At 40.9% G+C, this 26,542-nt stretch overlaps 1 protein-coding gene across 1 annotated transcript; it reads left to right on the forward strand.

Annotated features, from left to right (window-relative positions):
* Positions 1-279: 279 nt before the first annotated feature.
* On the forward strand, positions 280-26,542 carry LOC124288810 (coiled-coil domain-containing protein 138-like). The gene is made up of 14 exons (XM_046725389.1): positions 280-366; positions 2,995-3,079; positions 3,326-3,520; positions 4,107-4,180; positions 5,410-5,541; positions 6,108-6,227; positions 7,635-7,712; positions 8,836-8,964; positions 10,109-10,252; positions 10,902-11,024; positions 11,256-11,457; positions 18,858-18,901; positions 24,183-24,373; positions 25,411-26,542. The coding sequence occupies exons 2-14, from the start codon at positions 3,052-3,054 to the stop codon at positions 25,559-25,561; spliced, it is 1,611 nt and encodes a 536-aa protein (XP_046581345.1). The 5' UTR covers positions 280-366; positions 2,995-3,051; the 3' UTR covers positions 25,562-26,542.

Below are 26,542 nucleotides of genomic sequence, written 5' to 3' on the forward strand. Positions count from 1 at the left end.
ATATATATCAAGTGTTCACGAGTGCATCCAAATTTAGGATGGCTGATATGTCACCATTTCTAACAAAAATGGTGATTAGAAATTAAAATGCTACGTCATTTGTTTTCAGGAAGTTTGTACCATTTTCAAAAAGAATAAAAGTAATGTGTTCTACCACAATCCAATCGTAATCCACCGGGGGATTCTGGTTTTGCATCCGAAAACCGGAAGTTTCTTAATCACGTGATGACGCACTACAAGCTCCTTGTACAGGCATTTTTAGTTCTTTTTCATACTTCAGAAATAGACATGGCTCTGTAAGGAGTTTTTGGTGTGTTTACGTTTCGAATTTGGACAAGCTGATGTTGCTGTCAATTCTTCACAAATGTACGTTATTGGTCGATATTTCTGATTTAATACGTATTTGATATGTTGCAGTTGAAGATGTATATCTCGGGTATTGAATGTGATACTTGCCTCAGTCTCAAACACGATATTTACATATTTTAACACATTTATCGGCGCTGTGATTTTGTAATTGCATTTAGTTTGATCTGACGATTAGGTCAGTATTACACTGGCCTAACACAAGAGAGAAAATAAAAAAAGCGTTTATAGCATAGAAATTGAAATTAGGTTTATTGCTCTGCTACAGGTAATCAAATCAATGCGCTTAGATATTAAACCTGATCTGTGTGACAACATCAATTTGAATGTGTTGAACTTGAAGCACTTCAGACATGCTGCAGCATGTTTTACTTGTACGCCTTATCCAGTCAATGAAGATTATATTTCAATCCTCAGTTCTACGGTTCCGAATGACTTGAGATCTTATCATTAAATGTTATTAATAGCCACACAACATATGTACGCATGCATAGTATCAGAATTCATCTACATGTGGCTGCAAACCCAGGGTTGGGTCTACAGGCCGGGAAGTGGAATGTTTCTTATTTTCCAAATATTGCTAAATTGAAAGGTATATATTTTTTTTTACTTTACCACTGATAAGTTTACTTTACACAGTCAACATTTCTGGATTTCAAATTGCACTGCATGGAAACATTAAACTGAGATTGCCAGCTTTGATACTGAGCTAGGACAATGAGATTAGCCATTTGGCCAACATTTTATCATGGGAGCACAGGCGGCCTACCTTTAGAATACAGCACCACAAACTTTAAAAAATATGTCATAATACCCTTTTACGTAATGTAATGTGATTTTGTTCGAAAAGCACGATCTCCGAAACAATGCCCTATGACGCCTGCATGGCAACACGGGTTGTCTGGCTCAGCGAGTGTGTATAAGCTCCGGGCTCACTGGTGTTTCACCTCTACGAGCTATGTCATTGCATAAGCCCAACGATGTTGAGAGTTTCCAGTAGTTTGTATACCAGCGGATGCTAATATTTTGCTAGCACCAGTTTGAAATATATTTCTTTTTCACTAATCTGCTCATATTTATTTGTATTATGGGCTGCTGAGGTGTAATGTGTTGTGTATTTTGTATTTTGTAACTTTTAAATTTACATATATATTTTTGTCATTCAGTAATTTGCACCATTACATAGAAAAGTGTTTTATTAGTATTTTATTTTTCGAAGCGGTAATAATGCATTACACTAGACACGTCAGTCGTGTTTGTGCCGGTTCTGTCAATGCATTCTATTTATTAGGATTAATTCAAGGGTTAGGGCTTACGGTTTAGGGTTTAGGGTTGGGGCCCCTAATGCAATGTAGTAGGTACATGTCCGTGGTTCGGTCAATGCATTCTATTTATTAGGATTATTTCAAGGGGTTAGGGTTAGGGCTGAGGGTTAGGGTTAGGGACCTAATCCAATATAGTAGGTACATGTCCGGTGTAATACGTGAGTACCATTTGTTGTTTTTCCTTTTTGCATTTTAATACTTTTTTTTCACACAAAATCGGAAACCAAAAACGTCGAAAGTACATTATGAAATGGGTTATTGAAGAAATTTTGGGCTAATGGAAATTGGCCTGGAATTTGCACTGAAGCCTCTTTCACACGCAACATAAATTTTGTAAAGTAATGATTCAAAAGGCTAACTCACCTCGGCCGTCACTACACATGCTCATGTCTCCCTCGCTCCTTAGTGCGATCCACATTATCATTACAGTGTTCCCTACATCACTTTTCTGTCACAAAATCACCGATTTATATAAAAGGCGTCATTCATGCATACACCGTGAAATCTACGCCTGACGCCTGACATCAACAACCCTTTTTCAGTTTGAGGCATATCGGCTCATTCCACGCCACACGCTAATTTGTAGATTACGGAATGGGACGAGTGTGCCAAATGGCATCGGATCCATTCGCAATTGTCCGTGAGAATAAAAATCACATGACACCAAGTCTACCCGCAGCATTCAGAATTGTCCGTGACCTATTCGACTCTTTCCGTTCATTTACATTGACGCCACTGGAATGACTCGATAAATTTGCACATTGTGCAACAGTGTGGACGTAGCTCAGTCGGTTAGCTGTCGAGAGCTAACAATCCGAAGGTCGGCGGGTTCAAGCGTCCGGACGGTTCTCACAAACTGGTTGCTTGTCTTAATGACACGTGACCCACGGCAGAGATCGCCCTCACGAAGTTGTGGTGCTGTATTCTAAAGGTGCTCCCCACAGGCCATGTCACAAATAATTAGTGCTCATATACGAAGTCATCAGTACCTGATTGTTTACCTTTACTGGTATGCACAGTTGCAATTTTGTCCATAGAAATCAAAACTGAATTAATTGGAATAAAGTGATAGCTAGCCTAACCATATGGACCATAAAGTAGTGCTTGATTGGAAGGGGTGCCTGAGGGGTGCCTGAGGCAGTAAAGTGCTATGTAAACTGCTGTTGGTAAACCGCTGTTGATATCAAAATACCTTTCCTGGTTTCAACGTTTTAATGTTATCATACTATTAGACCTGTTAGAATAACCTTCAAATTCAAATAATATGTGACTTTTAACATGTTAAATATGCTTTTATTTCCAGGCTCAAATGAAGTGTAACTTATTTCAGAGTGTGTCCATTTGGCTATGAGAGTGTAAAATGGATTTTTCAGCTGAAAGTGATATTGGTATGTACAATCTATGCTATAATATCATATTGTAAGATTGTTTGAGACAGTTGCCTGTTAATTTGATACAAACATGTTTCTTTTGACAATTAACAATAAAAAAAGTTATGTACACATGATGCCATTTATTATCATGCCATAGTTAGCATGACAGTCTTACGAAATATGTATGAATTAGTGATTCCAACATATCCAGGAAAGCAAAATATTTGTATTTAATTTTGCTGGTATATGATATATTTCTAGATTCTGCAGTAACACCTATAGAGTTATCTCCCCATCACAGCCATGGTCAGCATTTGGAATCTGACAGCTTGTCAGAGTTGTATCTCAGTGATTACAACAGACAGAGTCCCAAATTCCGAAGGAAACCACCACCTCATAGACCAATGAAATCAGGCAGACACAAACATGGCCGAGACAGAGAAGAAAGTGACGAAGGTTTGGAAAAGCATGTCTAAAAAACAAATAAGTTAAATGCTGTAACAAGAGAAAGATATCTAGAACTGTTATCAGCATTGTTACCTGTTGTAAGAATCAGTGGTTTAAGTTGCTGTGTTTTAAGTTGTGCTTGTCATGTTCATTATCAGATTGTTCCAAGATTGCTGATGGAGTGGTGTGTAGCGTAGTGGTTAAAGCATTTGCTCGTCACACCGAAGACCGAGGGGCGATTGCCCACATGGGTAGAGTGTGTGCAGTCCATTTTCTGGTGTCCCCTGCCATGATATTCAACTTTAGAAACACATAAATATTTAGATATGTACATGGTAACATGGTATTTATTTCATTTATAAACAAAAGAAGCCAGGAATGAGCAAAGCGCTCACAGACTGGTGACACTGTTTGTTTTGTTGATGTGCATTGATTCACTTTGACCAAGCACCCAAGAAGCTGAGTATTGTATCTTGAATTGAAAATTTCACATTTTCAAGAGGCAGCCATGACTGATATGCCCCTAGAAATATTGTTCAAGTGGCATCGACTCCAACTCATTGTCTCACTAATAAAGTATACCCTTGTGACACAGATCCACCAGTACTGGACAGGGAGGATCTGGGAAATATTTATCAAGAACTCCAAGCAATCAGTGACAAACTCAAAGTAAGAAACAATACTGTAATTCTATATGGTACTCGTAATGCTGCTTATACTTATGTTTTATACAAAATTGTGGTTATATCATGTTAATAAAGATACCATGTACCTTAGTCTTGCTCATTCTGATAATACTGGTCAACTTCCAGAAGAAACTAAACTGCTATAATTCACATGGTTTTGAAATAGCCTGTACTCAGTGATAAGGGTTATAAGAGGTCTCTGACAGGTTGTTTTGTAAAAACACACTCATCATTTTATTGATCTTTATTACTGGCCTGTGGAACATACTACAGTGTAATATTTTTATTTCAGTATTACACTAGTGTAATACCACTAGATGTATGATGTCATAATGGTTTACAGTTATGACGTCACAATGCTAATACTTCTGTCACAATGGTATCAGACCTTGCTTGACTCACAGAAAGCTAAGGGTCATCACACTGTAGGCAGTTTCTGTCAATTCATGTTGGAGAGTGATAAACAGAATACTAAACTTCTGTGAAATACCATTTTTATTGAACTCGTGAAAGATTTAGTATCAAACTCGCTTTCACTCATTTGATGCCAAATCATTAACTCGTTTAATAAAACTGGTTCTACATGGAAGGTTGTTTAGTTTCCTCTATGTTTTTGTGAATAGGGAACTAATTGCATGTACTCTGATATAACTGAAAAACAGGGAATAAGAGTCACATAGTGAATTTTATGACTGTGTTGAGCTCTCATCACTTGTTTCCTTGATGTCTTGGCCTGATGAAAATATCTAAGCAAATATCTATGCCGGAGATTCTCAAAGGTGATGACTATTCTAAGAAAGTTAATTGTATTCTATTTTTGCCATAACATTGCTTGATTTAACCCTACTGTGTCCTCTGAAACAGTAGCTGAGGTTGTAATCTCTGAATTATATGGGAATCACAAATATGACTGAACATTGTATTAAGTACCAAGCTCTGCCTTATGATTCTGTAAGTAACCTCTCAAAGCACCCCAGTATTAGAACCCAAATTTAAATGTGTTGCTATTTATACAGCACAGAGATAAAGTGACTATAATTAATAGTGGATGTTTGAACTAAGTTTGTCCACTACCTCCACAAGTAAGCATCAGTTGACTTCTTTCTTGTAGCTCAGGGCTATGGTGAATAAAGTAGGACCAAATGATATTCCGATGATAAATAATGGATACAGGTGTGTGAATTGTTACACATGCCCATGACTTTATGTTAGGCGGAGAACCGGATATTACATGACCGAGAGGCCAAGCTGAAGGAGAGAGAGAGGATGATTGTCATCTCCCAGTCCAACATACAGACAATAACAGACCATGAAGTCAAACAGAGGTGCCAGGCTCTACAGCAGGTAACACAGAAATACAAACATTGATTCAATGAAAAAATGCATTTACATATGTATATATATATCTTTTTAATCCCTTTCAAATGTCGGTGGGTAGCCTAATGGTTAAAGCGTCCGAGGACGCGAGTTCAGTTCCCCACATGGGTACAATATGTGGAGCCCTTTTCTGGTGTGATATTGCTGGAATATTGCTAAAAAACGGCATAAAACCATACTCACTCACTCCCTCCCTGTCAAAATATAGACTTTCTCATGAAACAAAAGTTGCTTTTGCTTTACCCTGATCCTGATGTCAGAAAATGATCTGTTATAGTTAGAAAGATGAATATTAAACTTTATGTATATACATGTGTTTATTATGTGTGGAAAGATGAATAGCCTAGTGCTTAAAGCGTTAATGTCCGCCGAAGACCCGGTTCGAATACATGGGTACAATGTTTTATTTCTGGTGTATATGTCTGCCGTGATGTTGCTGGAATATTGCTAAAAGCGGCATAAAACCAAACTCAGTCAGTCAGTATTATGTGTACTTTGTATATGTCTTTATACAACATATATTTCCTTTTCAGCAACATCAAGATGAGGTGGCAAAGTTAGAACAAGCCTTGAAGGAGAGATTCAAAGAGAACAAGAGACTGAAGGAAAACTTTGAGACTTTAAAACAAGCCAATGATGCTCTCAAGAAGGAGGTTAGTGTAGGACTGGGCCATTGTGTGTGGTGGTTGAGTGGATGCAGGCACTAACGATCTGTGTGTCAAGTCACTTATGTCCTAGGCTTGTTGCAGGGCCCAACAGAAATGGCTCTGCTAATTGTGTGTCATATTTAGCAGATCAGTCATCAGGACTGCTTTAAGTGTTCTGTTTTGTACTTTGACAGCTCCTGCTGATTCTTCTATTGATGCTAAGTATTATTCTTCTGTGGCCTTCTTTTAAATGGCTTTGGCAGATTCCTTTGTTACAAGGTCACGTCACAAGACCAACACCTCGTTACACTTTCGCCTCAGACATTTATCTTTTCATGCATACTTTCCAAGCTTTCAAACGATTTTGGTCAAAATTACTCAAAGGTCAAGGTCAGTGTTGAGGTTTTCAGGAAACATAAGTTATGCTTTCTTCAGGTGTGGAACTGTGTATTTACGTGTTTCTTTAACTCATACTAACACGTCAATGTCAAATGCATGTGCTGGAGTTCTACACGGCCAAGCATCATGTGAGAAAATATTGTGACACAAACACATTTTGATTACAAATTGACCGATCATGCATGCTCTGATGATGTACTTCTTTCAGAGTCACGTATAGACAGGGTATATAGATCAGCATTGATTTTGAAGGCTTGTAGATGGGGTCGTCTTATACATAAGGGTCACACTATTCACAGCAATCCAGTATATCGTATAAGGTAACTAATGGGAACAGGCTCACTGACTTTGTTGATGCATATCAGTGATATTATAAGTTGTTCACTGGTCTCGGGGGGGACATGGGCTGATGTACCCTCGATGTTTGTTTATGTAACATAAAGAAACATAGAGGGTACATCAACCCATGGGCCCCGAGGGACCAGTGAACAAACATATTTATCTTACCGAACACCTCAATGGTAATTTTGAACTGTTTGAAGCACGGGTATCGGATCATAGTATGGAGTGCCACACGACAATACGACAAGAAAAACAAATTTAGAGTTATCTCCCTTCCATCGATTTGCATTCGCAAAACATCGGTAATTTCTGTACATCATACGTGATTCAATGTTATCCAAGATAAAGAATTACTACTATGGAGTACCAAATGAGTTCGGCATTCCTAGCGGGGTACATAGAAAATGTTACTCGCTTGTAAGCGGGGTACATTGAAAATAATAGAAGAGCGCTCAGCCAATCAGAAAGCAACATTATGTGTGAGGCAAGATAACAGTCATTGAATTGCTGTTCTGGATGGTCTGGTAGGGTCACAATAATATACGGACCCATGTCATATAGCTGGAATGTTGCACTTTAAGGCATTAAACCACATACAACCAAACAAACCATCCAGATGGTTTCCAGCATTGTACAATGCCACTATTTAACAAGCATGTTTTGATTTTTCAGCTAGAAATAACCCAGACACAGAAATTAAAGCTTGAGAAACAGGTCACAAGCTCCCAGGCTCGGCTTACAAACTTACAGGTTGTTAACTTTAAAACAAACATTTGTGAATTTGTTTCATATGAATACTTGTTATATAATGAACAGGCCAATATCTTAGGTGTCACTGTTATGTCATCCTCGATAATCTCCAGGGTATATGTTACGATCACTCTCCACTATACCCTGGATGCATCCACGGCTTGGGGCGATGATTTTATTACCTCCCTTTGCTGACATTTTATCCAGTCAGGTGCCTACGCTGGGAAGTTAAGCGTACCAATAACTACTCACTTTCGTGTCTTAAATTATCTAACCGTTTAAACTTGGCAACACAATTAATGCAGAGGTACTCTGAAAGAAGTAGAAGGAGTTCTTTCATATATTCTTTTTAAAGTTTCAGATCTGTGAATTTGTCTTTATTATTTCCCCCAAAATCTGAGTGGCACTGCGAACAAACCTTTGCAACTGCGACCACAATCTTTGTTGACACTGGCAAGTTCGGTTGTAATGGCGGCTTAGCTGATTGGCTACTGTGAGAATGCGGAGCCAGCCAAGGGAGGTAATAAAATCATCGCCCCAAGCCGTGGATGCATCCAGGGTATAGTGGAGAGTGATAGTAACTTATACCCTGGAGATTATCGAGGATGCTGTTATGTAGAAATATCAAGGACTTGACATGTTTGACTTGTGGATTTCAACGTGTGGGCTTTCCTGGTTAAACCTGATTCTCATGATCCCTGCTAGTCAGGGGTGACTAATGTACTGGGTTATCGGTTCGTTGATTTGGTTGATGGCTTGTCAACGTATTCTGCTGCTTAATCATAATATCAGTCGTTGGATTGATTGTCTGTTATTATGTTGTAGACATCATATAGCTGGAATAGTGCTGAGTGTGCTATAAATGTGTTAAGCAAGTTATGCAGAAAACGCACTCACATGACACATGCACATGCGTAAATCTTAAAAGTATGTTACAGCGGAAGATTTGTAGTGCCTGCAGAAAGTGTATACCAGAATATAGTATATATTTTTTATGATATGAAAAGTGAGTGGTGTATTTTGGTTTCACTGTAAAATTGACTGATGCAGTGATACTGATGAGGTAATCAATGACTCAGAGTGTACCAACTTGAAGTGTACCATCATGTCCCTGTGTTAACAGAGGAAGCTAGAGTTTGACCAGCGACAGAGAGAGGGAGATGTGCTCGGGTCGTCAACAGAAGTGTCTGGCAAACAGAGCAAGGCCAAACAGGAGCCTGAAGACAGACCAAAGCAACACAAAGTATCCAAGGTTTGTCCATCACTGTATACATATTAAAAGGAATGTTCAACTCAGGTGGGGGGTGGTGAACATCATTGGTTAAATTGGGAAAATGTGTCAACCAAGTCAACCCGAGCCTGGTCGCTCTGATCTCTAACTTCGCCTCTTACGACAATTATGGGTTGCTGGTGACTAATTCTAATCCAGATCTCCCACGGATGGTGATCGGATGATCTGGAATATTCCAAGAAAAGCCTAATGGTTAAAGCTGCTATTCGCCGCGCCGAAGAAATCCCCACATGGGTCATGTGTGAAGCCCATTTCTGGTGTCCCCTGCCGTGATGTTGCTGGAATATTGCTAAAAGCGGCGTAAAACTAAACTCAGTCAGTCAGTCAGTCAGTCAACTCAGGTGGCCTGGTCGTGTTAATGGATATGCTTACCTGTGAATATCCAGGTTAGAATTCATCTTCAGCAACCAATGTTTGTCATAAGAGGCATCAAACAGGATCGGGTGGTCAGGCTTGGTGAATTGGTTGACACATGTCATCATTTCCAATTTACATAGATTGATGCTCATGCTCTTGATCACTGGATTGTCTGGTCCAGACACGCTTATTTACTGGCCGCCACCATATAGCTGGAATATTGCTGAGTGCAGTGTTAAACAACAAACCAACTAAGCTACTTGCTGCAAATATTCAAGAATCCCACTTGAGGCCATGTTTTCAGCACTTATTCTAGTTTGCCATGTTATACAGCTTTAGTGAAGTGTCATAGATTGGAAATTTAATTATATCATCAAATACTAAATGATAGCATTTATTTATTCTGTATGTGAATATGTGAAAATAACAAATGTCATTCTGCAATTAGTCGATTTAGTGCTAATAAGTAACTATGCTGATCCAATAAATATTTGATATGTTTAGTATCCATTCATCAGTTTGTTTCAGTACAGAATCATCATTAAAAATTAAAAATTCATTGATACCATGGCATGCAATGATATTACGACAGCATCATCAATATTACTAGGTCTCCAACCCACAAGGTATTCATAGTGCTACGATAGGTTGTAATATTACAAATCCTTTGTGGATCAGGACCCTGGAACTCAGTTACTCATCCTGATACTGGTAAGCATTCAAGGTAGATTATCGTTTGGTATTCCAGGCAGGCACGCCGGCGTATGACATACTGTCTGCTCTGTTGGACTGGGTGTGTGATGCCCACCTCCGTCATGCCGTCACAGACCAGCCAACACAGCCTATAGAGAGGTTCTCTGCTCCAGACTATGTACAGGACAAAATACTCAGGGTAATATTGGACATTGTTAGTTACAATAGTAAGCCATTAATAAAATAAGGGCATTATGACAGTCTTAGCACATTGATCTTTTTGAGGAGCAGGGATCTCAATCCTCAAGGATTGATCATGTGTAACCAGTATTTGTCAGAAGAGATGACTGAACTTGACTGCATGTCTGCGTCTGATTGTGTAATTGTGCCCCATTGTCATGATTGTTGCTAATGCTTCTAGTAAATGGGGGCGTGGGAGCCTAGTGGTTAAATTGCCTCACATTCTAGTCCCCACATGGGCACAATGTGTGAAGCCCATTTCTGGTGTCCTCCACCGTGATGTTGCTGGAATATTGCTAAAAGCGCATAAAACCAAACTCAGTCAGTCAGTCTAGTAAATGGTTTGCCTAGTCCAAGCTTCAAAATTATACATTGCCATGATATAGCAGCACTGTCGCTGATTGCAGCCTTCAAGAATCTCCTCTTGTGGACACTAGTGTCCTGGTAATGGCATTAATTCAGGACCTATGGGTGTTGAAGGATGGAATAATGTATGGTACTTTGAGCATTAGGAATATAAATGGTCTGTAATTGTCATTAATACATTTTGTATTTCTCTGTTGTGAGTAGGGAGTCAGTTGTGAGGGCTGTAGTTTCTTCCCAAACAGGTGTTACCCAGCCTTGTGGAGATCCTGAAGGAGGTGCCCCTGACCAGCTCCAAGTTCTGTCTTCCATGTCTGCAGTTCATCTACTGGTCATTAATGAATGTTGAACAAGGCCATGGACAACAGGTGTGTATTGCAGGAGAACCTTAGAGGCAGAACCAGCTTGTGGAGCAGTGTCTTTAAGTCTTGGAATAACACAAATAACCCCATGGTATCATGACCAGAATTCAGGTATAATTCTTGAGCTTATTCAGTTCCAAAATGGAAGCTTTGGGTACTGGTTCAGAATTATAGTCTTCAATTGCAACTAGTGATGACTACCATTATTTTTACCAAAATAAATGCTTTTCTGCACAGAAAACTAGTCTATCGTCAACCTTGCGTAGACTTGGTGAGGAAGTGTACAGAGCTCGAGCTCCTCGGAATTCAGAGTCAGAGAAATTACCAAGTTCAGTCCTAGACAGAGGAGATAAACAGAAAGAGGGTTTGTTCTTCCGGAGTTCCAACCTTCACATCCGTCTCCTGTCATCTGTCATCATCCTGAAGACACTCACACAAGGTAAACTGGAAACGCAAATGTTAACCCAGAAATCATTTTCTAAATTTAGAAATAAGTAGATGGTCACTGAATAATCAACAAAATATGTTCAGACAGACACTTTTAGGCTTACAATCAAAACGGGCAACACAGTGGAACAGATATGTGGCATTTTCCTTATCCTGACTCATGCTCTTTTGCTTGTCTTCTTCTTTCTTGCTAACATAGTGGAACACTTGTATCTCCCTAATTGAAGCCCTTCAATGTAAAATCACTAATTAGTACTCAGCACGAAGTTACCTCCCTTCCACAAGCTGGAACGAGGGCCACCTCCACCCATGTGCCCTCACTCTTCCTTCTTCGCCCAGTGAGCTGGACGAGAGCACCTGTGTCTCCTCGACACACTATATCCTTTGATTATATTTAGTTAGTTACCTCGTGATAGACATCTATAGAGGTTTAGCTAGTATCCTTCAACAATTATATATTGATATTTAGTCGTTTCTACTGTTTATTCACGGACGCCGTGGTTTGTTTCAGTGGATTACGCTTGATAAAAATTCTGTTCTGTTGCAGATTACGCTTTTTATTCTGCTGCTGATCCGCGATTTAATATGCCCTAGTTGTACTGCCATGTTCATTTTATTCACGCTGCAGTTGGCGGTACTAATTTATCCATTTCTGCCTTTAATAAATAATTACTTTGGCGCTTGAGACGCCGCAGCAGATAGGTCGTGATGCAGAGTCTAGCCATGACTGATACACCTGAACCCTCGCCAGTCTACTGCTGTTGGTCGACCCGCCCCGCCTGGTGTTCCGCTAGAGTGGTGGAGAGGCGTGGGACGAGTCCCGCTTCCAAGAAGCGCCCTGCTTCCCCAGACATCCCATCGCCGCAGTCAAGACTAGAGTTTTTCTACTGCATCTCAACGCCAATTCTGAGGGGAAATCAACGGTCTACTTGAACTTTTCAGCCGAGATTGTTCCCTGCCGCAGATTTAGCCTGTATGATGATCAGCCGATCATCATACCTGATGTACATCAAAAGAATGACCGATGTCGGCAACAGTGATGTCAGCGCAGATCAACATGCAGCCTGATGTACCAACGCTGATATTCTATGATCTTCCTGAGGGTCCTGGCCGCTACTAACACTCAACGCAGACTTCGCGACCCCAGGGCAGCGCCGAATTCTGAGGGGAAATCAACGAAGTCTACTAGGACTTTTCAACCGAGATTGTTCCAGCCGCTGAACTGGGCCTCTACGATGATCAGCTGATCATCATCCCCGACGCATTTCACAAGAAGCGCACCGGAGACAGCTACAGTGACATCAGCAGAGATCGCCATGCAGCCTGATGTCTCTACACTGACGCCAGACGACTTCCCTGAGGGTCCCGCCCGCTAACATCGCAGAGAGGGCACCGACTAATTGCCGCAGACCATCCCAGATGAACTGTTGCGGCAAATCATGATCATGATGGAGGGCCACCACAGACTGGGAAGCAGCCAGCCCAAGGCCCGAGCCTTCGCTAAGGTTCCAACGCAGACGACACCCCAGAGGCACCCCCATCAGCGAGCAGCCACGACGAAGCCACCTTTCAAGGAAGTCGCAGACCACCTCCACGTAAGCGACCCAGATGTACAGCCTTCGCGAAGGCCTTCGCTGGGCGGATAGATCATCACCTTCCTCGCTTCATCCCTAGATGCGGACTCAGACCGCCAGACTCACGGAAGCCTTCGCTGGAAGGTCAAATCGCCGCTCCCCAGGACCGACGCAGAGGAAGCTTCACAAGGCCTTCGCGAAGGCCTTCGCCGGCGACACCTGACTACACGAGCTTCGCGGAAGCTATCAACATTCTCCTCACAGGTCTCCTCGAAGGTCAACCCATAGACGAAGTTCACCAACACGATCTCCGCTACTCTAACGGCCGATCTCCTCAGACATCACCACGCCGATCGCCTCACAGGTCACCACACAAGTCTGCATTAATAAGTCTACAGTCAGGTCTCCCCGAAGGCCACCCGACATAGAGATAGAAATACACAGTCCACCATCAGAAGAGCATCAACCTCTCATCAGTGATGCTGGGATAGAAAATGATGGAGGCATCATTTTCTCAGACGCTGAGATACGATATTGGATGGTAAACAACCTAGATCTCTTCACCTTCCAAGAGTGGCAACTCGGCGCAGACATACCTGATAAAGGAAGACGAGGCAGACGCCATCACCTTACCTCCAATCGACTCGATTGCCGTGGTGCCACAGTATGTGGACACAGCCTACCATAAAGCCATAATAGTTCAAACGCCAGATGTTATTGGCATTAATAGATTAGAACGATCAATGAGATTCTTATCACCAGATTTCGTGAACGACTTCTGAAATGATAGGATGATCTACTCGCCTCTACTTTATGCAGAACCAGCAAGAACCACACCCTGTCTGAAGCTAACGCCATATATTGATCGGTTTCTAGACACTTCGCTAAGGAAGTCCCAGGCTACCTCGGCACAAGGAGCTAGAGCCTCACCAGTTACAAAGGACGCCACGGAGGGGTAGCGCCACCGAATCCCCACATATTGCTGAGTCGCGGCAAAACAATACACTCACTCACTCACTCCTGTTGAACACAGAGGTCGCTTCACAAGCAAGCCAGATATTATATATATACTGATGTGGGCTCTGACTCAATACCTTCAGCGAAGGTCGCGAAGGCTAAAGGGCTCCAAGTCTACCTCACACAGGAATCTAGATTGGGATACTTCGAGAGTTTCTCATGAAATCTCCGGCGCCCACCGAGGAATTCTCCAAAGGTCTCCAGATATTAGCCACTTTTCGTCATATATAGCTACTTTCGTCAGTCCGTTCAAGACATCGCATAAGTTGTCTATCAACTGTATGCCATATGCCGCCTATAAGCCCTCACGCGAAGACAATTGCACAGGCTATTTACAACACAGAACGTCGCCATATTAATTAATCAACGACGTTGCATAGATCTTCACAGAAATCAACCTTTCCGTATAGATTGCTAGAATATGCTAATCCCGGACTACTTTATAATGATTATCTACATGTGACCATTACGCAGATCTGCAGACAATTCAATATCGAATTGAACAGCAGCCTTGTTACAGCGAGTATAACTCATAATCGTCAAAGTTTCTGAGAAGAAATAGGTACAACAAGTTCAGCTTTAATTCTACAATTATGACGATACATTCATGTATACAGTCTACAAGCGAACAACTTGCAAGTTTATTGTACCTTTATATAAGAAGTCGGAATTATATTCAAAACCGAAGTTACTTTCCACGACAGCCAGGAAAATAACCTACCCAGCATTAATATTTCAGAGCGAGGTATTTCGCCGGAGGTTTCGTTTACCTTTAAACCTCGAACTGCGTGGTCACTCGGGTAACCGGGAAGCTACGGTGAAGACCGACGATTATGCTAATATCAACGACGGCAAGATTTTATACAAGGTTTTTCCTGCTACACCGGGTGACATCACAGCTGGGTATTCTACAGAATCAAAATGCCTTGTTCTGATTGGACCCGGCGTTGGACAACGACCTACACGCAGAGGTCGATCTTAATTCACAGGTCAACACTTACGCTACAAGTGACAACTATATATCAGTGAATCCAGCAAGTCTCCTTACAGTCCAGTTAATCTGAACCTTCATGATTGGGCTGCTTTCTTCAGGTTAGAGACCTCCTCTGTCAAGTTAAGACGAGGGCACGGCAGTCAGGCAATTTTACATAAACTTCAACGAGGACAGACACACCTGGTTGTGCACCTACATCGCCAAGGACTTCGTGAGTGAATAACCTAGACGACGGGATACAAGTGGATCTAAATCCACAGCGTCTCAGACTACAGCTGAATTTCATAATCAAGCTACTAACACAACTAGATGGTTAGTAAACCTACTTAAACTTTCTGATTGGAGAATTAAAAGCGGAAGTTTCACCCCTCCAACTTGGGGATCTGAATATAGTGCTCCAACACCTCACAAGTGAGGTTTATGAACGCCTGGATGACATACTTGGACTTCATGATACGATGATTCTATCACGATGACCAGCAAGAGCACTGTAAAATCTATCTCCACCGAACCAAACAGGAGGGAATAATGCAACAGATTATTTCCTCTATCATCAACTTCTACGCAGAATGAAATCTCACGTACTATATCTCCGTTTGGATCAGAACTGTCATACTATCGCGGCATACAAGACGGATGGACCCTAATCCGACCCTCCATGAGCTTTAATACTCATCATATTAGAGCTAACTTCTGCATTGATCTACACAATGTTATTTGAAATAATGGAGGGTTTATTTTCTGAGATCCGATTAATGGTGGGTTTGCCAACCATTATCTGAAAGATATCATCACCGAGGACGTCTCAGGTATCCACCAATTCCGATCCCATGGTCCTCGCTTTAACAGTTGACAGTTCCTCGGAGAAGATAAGTCAATCTTACAGATTTACTACTTATCTTATAACAGTACTAAATAGCTACATGCTATATATAATTTGCTTAAGTTCTTTTTTATCATCACAGAGTACTCTATGATTATTACATCATACAATATATATGAAGTTAACAACTCTACAGAGTTGGTTATTATATATTTACCTTAACTTAATTATATCTTAAGCATAGTACTATACTCAGATTGTAAAAATATATAAGCTAACAAACTCTGCACAGAGTTTGGGCTATTATATATAGGTAGCTTAAGCTTATTCATATCTTAAGCTCAGTAACTATGTTTATATCATATAAGTATATTAGCTAACAAACTCTAAAGAGTTTTTGCTATTTGGCAAGAAGTCTCATCATATCTTAAGCAATATGGTTATATTATAACATGTATTAGCTAACAAACTATAATGGAGTTTTTTTATATGTAACTTAAAGCTTATTCATATCTTAAAGGCTTAATTACTATGTTTATATCATATAGGTATTTTAGCTATCAAAACTCTAAAGAGTTTTTTTTGCTATTATATATTTGGCTTAAGTTTCATCATAATTTAAGCTTTATGGTTACATTATAACTTTGTATTAGCTAACAAACTCTGACGGAGTTTTGCTATTATATATGTAGCTTAAGTTTCCTTCAAATCTTAAGCTCAATACTATATGTTTATATCATATATAAGTCATATTAGCTAACAAACTCTAACACGGGTTTTTGCTATTATATATGTAGCTTAAGGTTTCCTTCATAAACTCAATACTAGGTTTATATCATATAGTATTTTAGCTAACAAACTCTAAAGGGTTTTTGCTATTATACAATTAGCTTAAGTTTCATCATATCTTAAGCAGTATGGTTACATTATAAAATGTATTAGCTAACAAAACTCCACTTGAGTTTTGCTATTATATATATATAGCTTAAGTTTAATTATATCTTAAGCTCAGTACTATGGTTTTAACATAAAAGTATATTAGTTAATAAACTGTAAGGAGTTTTTTTTTGCTATATACATTTAGCTTAAGTCTAATCTTATCTTAAGCTTAGTACTATGATTTACATTATTAATCTATAAGCTAATAAAGCTCTACAGAGTTTTGGCTATTATATGTAGCTTAAGTTAATTATATCTTAAGCACAGTACTATACTCATATTGTAAAAATATATTAGCTAACAAACTCTACAGAGTTTTTGCTATTATATATGTAGCTAAAGCTTATTCATATCTAAAGCTCAGCATTATATCTATATCATATAAGTATATTAACTAACAAACTCTAAAAGAGTTTTGCTATTATATAATTAGCTTAAGTTTAATCATATCTTAAGCTTAGTACTATGTTTATATCTTAAAGTATTTTTAGCTAACAGACTCTAAGGAGTTTATACTAGCATATTAACAAGCTTAAGTCTAGTAGTCTTAAGCATTGTATTAATGTTATATATACTTTATCATAATAAGTACATTGTAATAACCTTTTATATGGCATCTGATAAGTTAGCAGCAGGAATTCATCAGTTCAGTACCTTTATGAAGTTCCCATAGGGTTATTACAATCATCACAGTTCAAATCACTAATTATTAAAATCCAAAGTATTATATATTTCCCACCTCCCTTTCCGTGGGAGTCTACAAGCAAAAGAGCATGAGTCAGGATAAGAAGGAAAAAATGTAATATTTTAGAGTAAAATTGATATTTTATACTTATCCTGACTCATGAGGTAAGCCCTCCCATCCTCCCACATAACACTTTGGATTTCCCTGTAAATTCAAATGTTGGAGCTCAGTATATGAGGAGAGAGTGAGGCACATGGGTGGAGGTGTAGCCCTCGTTCAGCTTGTGGAAGGGAGGTAACTTTCGTGCTGAGTACTAATTAGTGATTTTTTACATTGAAGGGAGCTTCAATTAGGGAGATACAAAGTGTTCCACTATGTTCGCAAGCAAGAAGAAGAAGACAAGCAAAAGAGCATGAGTCAGGATAAGTATAAAATATCAATTTTTACTCTAAAAATTACATTTTTCTTATCCCGACTTTCATCTTTCTTGATTCTGTCTTCTTGCTGAGCAAAATTAACTAGTTATCATATCCTATCCAATTAAGTTCCCTTCAATAAGAATCACTCCTTAGTACTCACCACGGAGTTACCTCCCTTCTGAAGCGCCGGGAGCAGGGAGCCACCAAGCCCATGTGCCTCACTCTCCTTCTTAAGCCCAGTGAGCTGGGCGTGAGGAAGCTCTGTGTCTCCCCAACACACTATATCCTTTAATTATATTTAGTTGGTTCCTCTTATACGTTAGTATAGAGGTAGTACTAGTATAATTATTCAATTTACATTGATTATTAATTGTGTTTCTGCTGTTTTATTCCGCGGTTCGTCAGTGTTTGTTCAGTAGGCTACATTAATGAAAAATTGCACAGAATGTAAACTACGTTATTCTGATACCGATCCACATTTAAAAATGCCCTAGTTGCATTACTCCATGTTCCTTTGATTCTCGTTTGTAAATTTTTGTATCAATTTACCTATCTCTGCCTTTGACAAATATTTATGTTCCGTTTATAGGCCGGAAGGCAGATAAATCCCGTGAAACAGAATTCAAACATGGCTAATAGATCGCAAATTAATGTTTCATGTCAACTGTTGACTGAGGACACGCCACCGGCTGGTGGCATGCCTGAGTTTCCCTTGGCGGATAAGCGTGGGACGCAGTCCGCTATGTCCAAGAAGCGACCTGCATCTCAAGAGCTGCCGTCTTCTCAGTCCAAGTCAAGGAAACCATCCATATCATCTGGTACACCAAGATCTACACCTTCATCTAAAGGGAAGTCAACAAAATCTAATAATTTTGCCTCTGATATCTTACCAGTTACAGAATTAGCATTATATGATGATGATTTGCCAATTATCATTCCAGAAGTTCGTCACAAGAAACAGCCGTTTCTCGCGACTGTCACCTCAGTGCAGATGAACACCTAGCCGGAGATGCCCGACTTTATCTCCAGAAATTTTATCTGAGGGTCCCGTCACCTCTGCAGAGACATCCTTCATCAGCGCCAGACCGCTTCAGGCGACTTGATCAACCACATAATGAGGGTGATGGAAGACTGCTCTACGGCTTACAGAGGCCTCAGAGCCACGGGCCTCAGAGCCCACCCCATATTAAGTCATACAGGGCCTCAGAGCCCGCCTTGGCAGCGTAGGGCCTCTGAGCCCATAGACGCGCTCCCTCGCATGAGCAACCCTGCCGGAGTGAGCTCTTTGCATAAGGTATCCCAGGCCGCCTCCCGTGAAGGAGCCAGAGCCTCACCTTTGCAAGAGGCTTCGGCGGAGAAGGGCGGCTTCGCCCGAGCACGCACCTGTCATGCCACGAAGAGATCAGCGAAGCAAGCTCATATGTCAGGATGGGACACTGACTCCAGACATTCGGCGTAGGGCCGCGAAGGCTAAGTGGTTCTACGCGCCTAGAAGGCGATCGCGTAGCCCTCAACGTTCGAGAAGTCCAGAGCGTCCGTGAAGCCATCACCGTTCACGAAACCCACAATCTCCGCGAAGGATGTCTTCTCCAAGGTCTACATACACTAGCCACTCGTCAGTCCGTTCTCCTCAGTCCTCACATAGATCTTCTTACAGATCGAGGACTCCGACATACGACCATACGTCAGAGGAGGACGATGGTATCATTTTCTCAGAGGCTGAGATAAGGTATTGGATGGTAAACGAATTACAACTGGCCTCTCCCTCTAAGAACGAGGATACAGCCCAAACTTACCTGATGCTAGATGATGATGTAGATCATATCACCGTGCCTCCTATGGATCCTATCGCAGCCGTTCCTGCTAAATTGGATACAGCCTACTCCAAATCTGCTAAAACTCAACTTACCCATTTACCATTCTTCAATGCCAAGAGTTTTTATGGACATAATATGGAGCCCTTTTTCAAGACTCAGGAGATTGATGAAAACTTTAAACTTATCAGTGATTCCAAGTCCAGAAGTTATAGGGTAGACGATCGCAAGATGGCCCAGTTAGATACCATTTCCAGGAGGATGTTCTTTGGACTCAACAGATCTAGGACTGTTAACGAAACTCTCATCACCTAGTTCAAGAACTCCACGGATTAGGAAGACAGGATGATCTATTCAGCTCTACTTATGCAGAGAAAAGATCAACAATTCCTTACAGACCATCTTTCAGCACTTACTGAAACTACTACCATGACATCGTAGGCAAGGATTACTAGCCTCCTGCTCTTGGAATAAACAATTCACAGAGCCCTATACACAGCTCCATAATGGTCTTCACCCTTACTGTTTGGTGGCAACATTAACAAGGTCTCCAAGGAAGTATCAAAAGATTCTGAGAGAAGTACTCATGATCAAATCTATGGATACATTAGCGCCGTCTTTAAACAATCAGCACAGAGGTACTCGGGCAAGTCAAGTTTTCAGGGCTACAGAGAGCGGGGGATAAAGGAAATTAGCGGCCGTTAATAATCCCAAGGATTTCTTTAGGTAAGCCCGTACAACAAGTTCAGAGGAGGATCAGCTAGAGGCAGATCATCCAGGGGTGCCGATGGATTTAAGCGATGAAAGTCAAGTTCGGAGCGACTGGAGTCTTCCACCCCCAGTCGTCCCAGTACAACCTTCTCAAGTGGGTGGGCGTCTACAACTACACTGGGAAAACCGGAGAATACTTCAAGATCCATTATGTATCCAACATCCTTTTAGTCACGGATATAGTCTACAACTCAAGGCCAAGCCACCGTTAACAGTCAACCCACCAGGGTTCAACGTTCATCTGGCACAACTACCGATGTTAAGAGAAACAGTTCAGTCTCTACTAAACAAACAGGCCTTAGAAGTTCTCGATCAGCAAAACATCATACCAGGTTTTTACTCCCCAGTTTTCCTAGTGCCGAAAAAGAATTCCAAAGAGAAGTATCGTCTCAATTACAACATGAGCACATTCAACAGAGAATTTCTATGCAAACCACCAGCGTTTCGCATGATACATTTACCTCAACTCCGTCATCTAATTAAGGTCCACTAGATTACATGGTAAGTATAGATCTGCAGGGCGCATGCCTACACTTCCGATTCATCCCAGTTCAAGGAAATATCTGAGATTTATGCTAGGCGCATACACTACCAATGGAAAGTACTTCCCTTCGGAATCACTTGGCCCCATGGATATTCACAAGAGTAACCAAGCCTATTGTCTCATACCTACATCGTCAAGGCCTGCGGAATGCATTTTACCTGAGCGGCCCGGTATACAGGTGGATCCAGATCCACAGCGTCTCCAGACTACAGCTGAACTTTACAATCAAGCTACCTGCGCAGTTAGGCTGGTTGAAATAAATCTACTCAAGTCGGACCTAGAGCCCGCACGGGATCTGCAGTTTCTAGGTATCACGATTCGCTTACAGCGCAGAATCGTATGGTAGTCCCGGAGGACAGATGGATCAAGATACAACAACTGATCCCCCAAGCCCTACTCTCTCCGTTACCACTACGTCAGTGGCAGAGGCTACTGGGACTACTCACATCAGCTCAAGACTTGACACTCAGAGGCAGGCTTCAATTACGTCCATTACAAGTCCTCATCAATGCCCATCTCGAGGACCCTCTACCGTTCAGTCTACCAGATTACATCAAACCACATCTACTCTGGTGGACCAAGAGATTGAATGTTTAGCTTGGCGTCTCCTTAGTAGAGCGAATCGGAACACATCTCTACGTGGGTAGCGTCACTAAAAAGGTTAGGGAGCCCACCTTACGGCAGGACAGCGTCAGGCCTATGGAGCATTCAAGAGAGCTTATGTCACATAAATCTGCTAGAAATGCAAGCAGTCATAAACGCCATAGGTCACTGGAGCAACCTATTACAGAACGCTCAGTTAATGATTCACACAGACAACTCAACAGTGGCGGTTTATGTGAACAAACAAGGGTCAACAAGATCACTGAATCTTCTCACTGATTGTTTCAAACTGTTGAATTAGTGGACAGTCTAAACATCACGTATCAAAGCCTGCCACATTCCAGGGCAAAGAATGTGTTAGCAGGCGTTCTCTCTCGCCGCACCAACCCGCGCACGACAGAATGGATGCTCCACACAGAGATATTCAATCAGATAATCATGGAAATAGGATCTCCTCTGATAGACCTATTTGCTACCCGATTCAACAATCAACTGACAACAACCCATTATCGCCAGTGCCAGATCCGTTAGCTTGGGCAGCGGCGCACTAAGCATATCATGGGAGGGACTAAGCGCGACGCACGCTTTCCGCCTCCTCGCGTTAATCCACAAGTCTTGCTAAAAATCACTCAAGCGAAGAGCCTCGATCTGATTTTGGTCTGCGCCTTTACTGGCCAGCGAGAACGTGGTTTCCAGACCTCATACTAGGAATCGGAAAACCAGTACTTCAGCTCCCCGCTACGCTCCAATCTACTGATACATCCGCACGCAAACAAGTACACAAAACACCAGAAGCATTCGACTTCCGCGTGTGGATTGTATCAAGGCATGTTTGAATAAGAGAGGTTATTCCACCAGAGCGGCGAAGCGTTGCACTTGCACGTATTAACTCTACTTTCGTAACTTATCACGATGACAAATGGCGCAGTTTTGTCAATTATGCTGCTAAGAAAGGATTTTTCAGCCAGATTTGCTACACATCCTCAAGTGGCAGATTTCTTATGTTTCCTACGTCAAACTAAGAATCTAAAAGGATCTACACTGTCCACTTATCTTGCAGCCATAAGTTCAGTCATAACAATGAGAAGCGGGCGTCAAATTGGCCAAAACACGGAGTTACTCTCCTTGTTACGTGCCTTTTCGATTGGAAGACCAGAAGCGGAAGTTTCAAGCGCCAGCCTGGGATCTAAATGTGGTACTTCAACACCTCACAAGTGAGGCTTACGAGCCATTGTTATCTGCGTCATATGAATCATTGACCCACAAACCTTATTCCTGCTAGCGTTAGCCACTGCGCCAGGATGTCTGAAATTCGCGCTTTGGATTGCGAGAGAACACGATTTGATGATATTCATAACGCCGGCTCATCTGGGACTTAAGCTGGGATTTTATAGCGAAAAATCAACTACCAGGTCAACCAGACAGGTTGTTCCATGTCCCGGCTCTCTCTCATCCATACTTGGACCGCAGGATACGATGGACTTATCACTTTGCCCTGTACGTGCACTGAAAATATATCTCCAAAGATCCAAGCAAAGTAGAGGGAAATTCAAAGATTGTTTATCCCTATATCTACGCCTCACAGACAGAAGTGTCGCAGCACTACCATTTCTATTTGGATCAGAACTGTCATACTAAGAGCCTACAAGGCAGCTGGACTGGACCCTCCAAGTGCTACTAATCCTCACGAAATTAGAGCACTAGCTTCAACTTTGGCTTTACATAGAAATTGTTCATTGAATACCATCATTGAGGGATGTTTTTGGAGATCCGATATGGTGTTTGCCAACCACTATCTGAGAGATATCACCACCAAGGATGTCTCAGGTATCCACCATTTAGGTCCCATGGTCCTGCGGCTCAACAGTTGACAGTTCCACAGAGAAGATAAGTCTATCTTGTTGATTTTATACTTATCTGATAACAGTACTAATAGCTACATGCTATCTATATATATTTGCTTAAGTTAAAATATTATCTTAAGCCCAGTACTATGATTTATATCATAATATATATATACCTACAACTCTTACGAGTTTCTACTATTATATATATGTTCAGCTTAAGTTCTTCCTTAAGCTCAGTCATATGTTAGTTTCATAACATGTATAAGTTAATAAACTATCAGTAGTTGGTCTTGTGGGAGTTGGTGTGTACTGTAGGGTGTTGTATTAGGAGTGTAGGCTTGTAGAACCCCTAGCTTGTGCGAGACCTACTTATTTAAATATGTGTCACAGGAACCTCCCAGTAGGGACCATAGAGGGAGAACTGGTCCTCAGAACCTACACTTGTACATCTAAACAGATTGGGTTGTCTGTGACATGTCATATCCTCATTGCTTGGATTCATGATTCTACCTCCAGTTAATCTTAATGATCCAGTTAAACATTTGATGTTATGAACCAACAGAGCCTCATTTAGTTTCCTGTGTATGACCTTTGTATTGTGACTGAGTCAATGCTGTTTTATACCATAGTGATCACTTTGGATCGTCCTGTAGTGTGTTGGATTAGAAACATAGATCTCTGTTGTAGGTGTTCATGGGTCCTGCAGTGGACATCCTGCTACAACTGTCGACAGACTCACCATTCACATCGAGATTCCTGGAGAGTTGCAGCACAGAACATTGGTTCAGGACAGTAGCAATGGTGCTACGGACACCGGTTTCGGATAACAAGATTGTGGAAAAACTCAGTATCCTTCTTCAAAAACTGTCCAAAATCAAGTAAGTTTGAGTCAGATTGCATATAGTGTGAACAAGTTGCTCAGATGTCTGTCTGACAGTTGAATGATGAGGTCACTAGTGCAGTTTGTCAGCTTTAGCAAATTGTGTACGCATCCGATATATTGATGTTCACCAACCTGTGGGAACTTGCATTAACATATGTCTAAGAGCACTGTGTTACCTTGACAGCGAGGATAATATGGCTCATTCTTTCAGTCACTGGTTTGACTGAAAGGGCTGACATGGTAGTCGAGGGGTGATATGTATGGCGAAAAGGAAACTGTCATGTCATGTAACCTTTTTATCATGTGCCACATCAAGGGACATAACTCTAAAATAAACTAGTCTCCGTCTATTGAGGTTTCGAGAGTATGCGTGTATTCTTTCCATACCAGTTTATTAGCCAGGCAATACGGCTGATATGGATTTTCGGCCCGAGGGCTGATATGCATTTTCGGTCTGGGTGGTCAATATGGACATGTGCCGACAGCCAGTATTGTATGTGCAAAAAGGTCCATATTATTCATAGGTATATGATAAAATTACAAGAAGGTTTCCATGTTACAGCTGGAATATTGCTCATTGTGGCAAAACCACCAAACAAATTAACACTTGTTGCTTTCCACACATGGGCTTCTAAGATTAGAATGCACAGATCTACTAGCAGCTGCCTAGATGAATGACAGATGCAATTACATAGTTACAGCAAGACTGTAATAATGTGTAGAATTTAATAGTGACAAATTGCTATAACATAATGACTGTTTAGTCTCCAGAGGAAGTCTTAAATCCATACAGGCTTGCTTACACTATGAACACAGATGTTTCTTGATGTTTACTTCTTATGGCTTTATTGTATCAATAATGAGTACCAACCAGAATGTATAACGGCTGTGAGACAATTTTTGACAATGATGACAACAATGCCAGTGTGCTTTGAATGCTGTCCGAACAATTTCCAGAAAAAGTCTCTTCATGTTGACATCAAAGTATTAGCATTTCCATAATTGTGTGCTTGAAATTCTTTTGTTCTTCAGATCCAACAAACGATTCTTTGAAGTGTACACAATTGTGAGCATTGTTCAGGAGATGCTGAGAAACTCTGGCGGTGATAACGCCTTCCTGTCTCTGAATCTCAAGTCTATGTTGTTCAATCTCAATGCCACAGTGAAGACAACAGAGAGATAGTTCTAAGGGAATCTGTGTTTTCAGTTGTTATAAATATCCCTTGCTGAAAACATACATGTTCATGTTTCGGGGTAGATTTCAGGGCTGAACAGGCCCTTTCCCATGTTTGCTGTATCAGCTTATATGTGAGGTCTTGAGGTCAGCTGACATTTACCTGCTCTATTTTGGGGGTCCAAGGGTAATTTAAAATGTCACTGTGGCATAAAACAGCATCCACAGACTGTCAGTGGCTCAAGGAAGAATTCATAGTATTGAAGACCGCTGTTCGGGTATGCAATGATGTCCAAATCCTGTAAATAGACTGTATAATGTCTGTGTAATATATTGGACTATTCTCTCTAATACTCATTGTTTATGATGAGTGAGGTATGTACAAAGTAATGATACCGGTCATCCCTTGGTTGATGCATGTCATATACCAGTTGTGTAGATCGATGCTCATGACATCAATCACTGGATTGTCTGGTCCAGATGCAATGAATTACAGACCACTGCTGTATTGCTGGATTAACTGCAGTCTCAAACAGCCAACAAAGCAAAGAATCTTGTCATTTGTTCCAATCTGATTTCCAATAACATAGATTGTTCTTTTATTTATCATAGTCCTTGTTGCAGCACATGGAAATTCTCAATAAGTACACATCTCTATGTCTCAGTATGTGTATAAAGCTATTATTTGATAGTGAAGCAAATGATGTCCAGTAATTCAGACTGCTTCATTCTGTTGATAATAGAATATCGCCTTCTCTGTCCATGACATTGTCATTATTGGTTTGAGAGATGTATTTGTAAATGTCTGTACATTACTGCAATGACTTGATAATCAAAAGTTTATATTGTGTACATTCTGTATACCCATCAGTGTACAAAGTGTTTTTCTGCATGTATTTGTGTAAATTATACTGTTATTTATTACAAAACAAAACATTTATGCAGTGAACAAGGAATTCTAAGAAAATATCATTAAAGAAGTACCAGTAA

This window comes from Haliotis rubra, unplaced genomic scaffold, assembly GCF_003918875.1.
Source record: "Haliotis rubra isolate DU_JTF1 unplaced genomic scaffold, ASM391887v1 Scf1, whole genome shotgun sequence".
Classification (NCBI taxonomy): domain Eukaryota; kingdom Metazoa; phylum Mollusca; class Gastropoda; order Lepetellida; family Haliotidae; genus Haliotis; species Haliotis rubra.

What these genes read in the sequence shown, in the direction of transcription:
- LOC124288810 (XM_046725389.1), top strand. Translation starts at nt 3,052, where the DNA reads ATGGATTTTTCAGCTGAAAGTGATATTG. An exon ending in CAGAGAAGAAAGTGACGAAG is followed by an intron (nt 3,521 to 4,106) that starts GTTTGGAAAAGC and finishes CTTGTGACACAG; the next exon opens with ATCCACCAGTACTGGACAGG. An exon ending in CAATCAGTGACAAACTCAAA is followed by an intron (nt 4,181 to 5,409) that starts GTAAGAAACAAT and finishes ACTTTATGTTAG; the next exon opens with GCGGAGAACCGGATATTACA.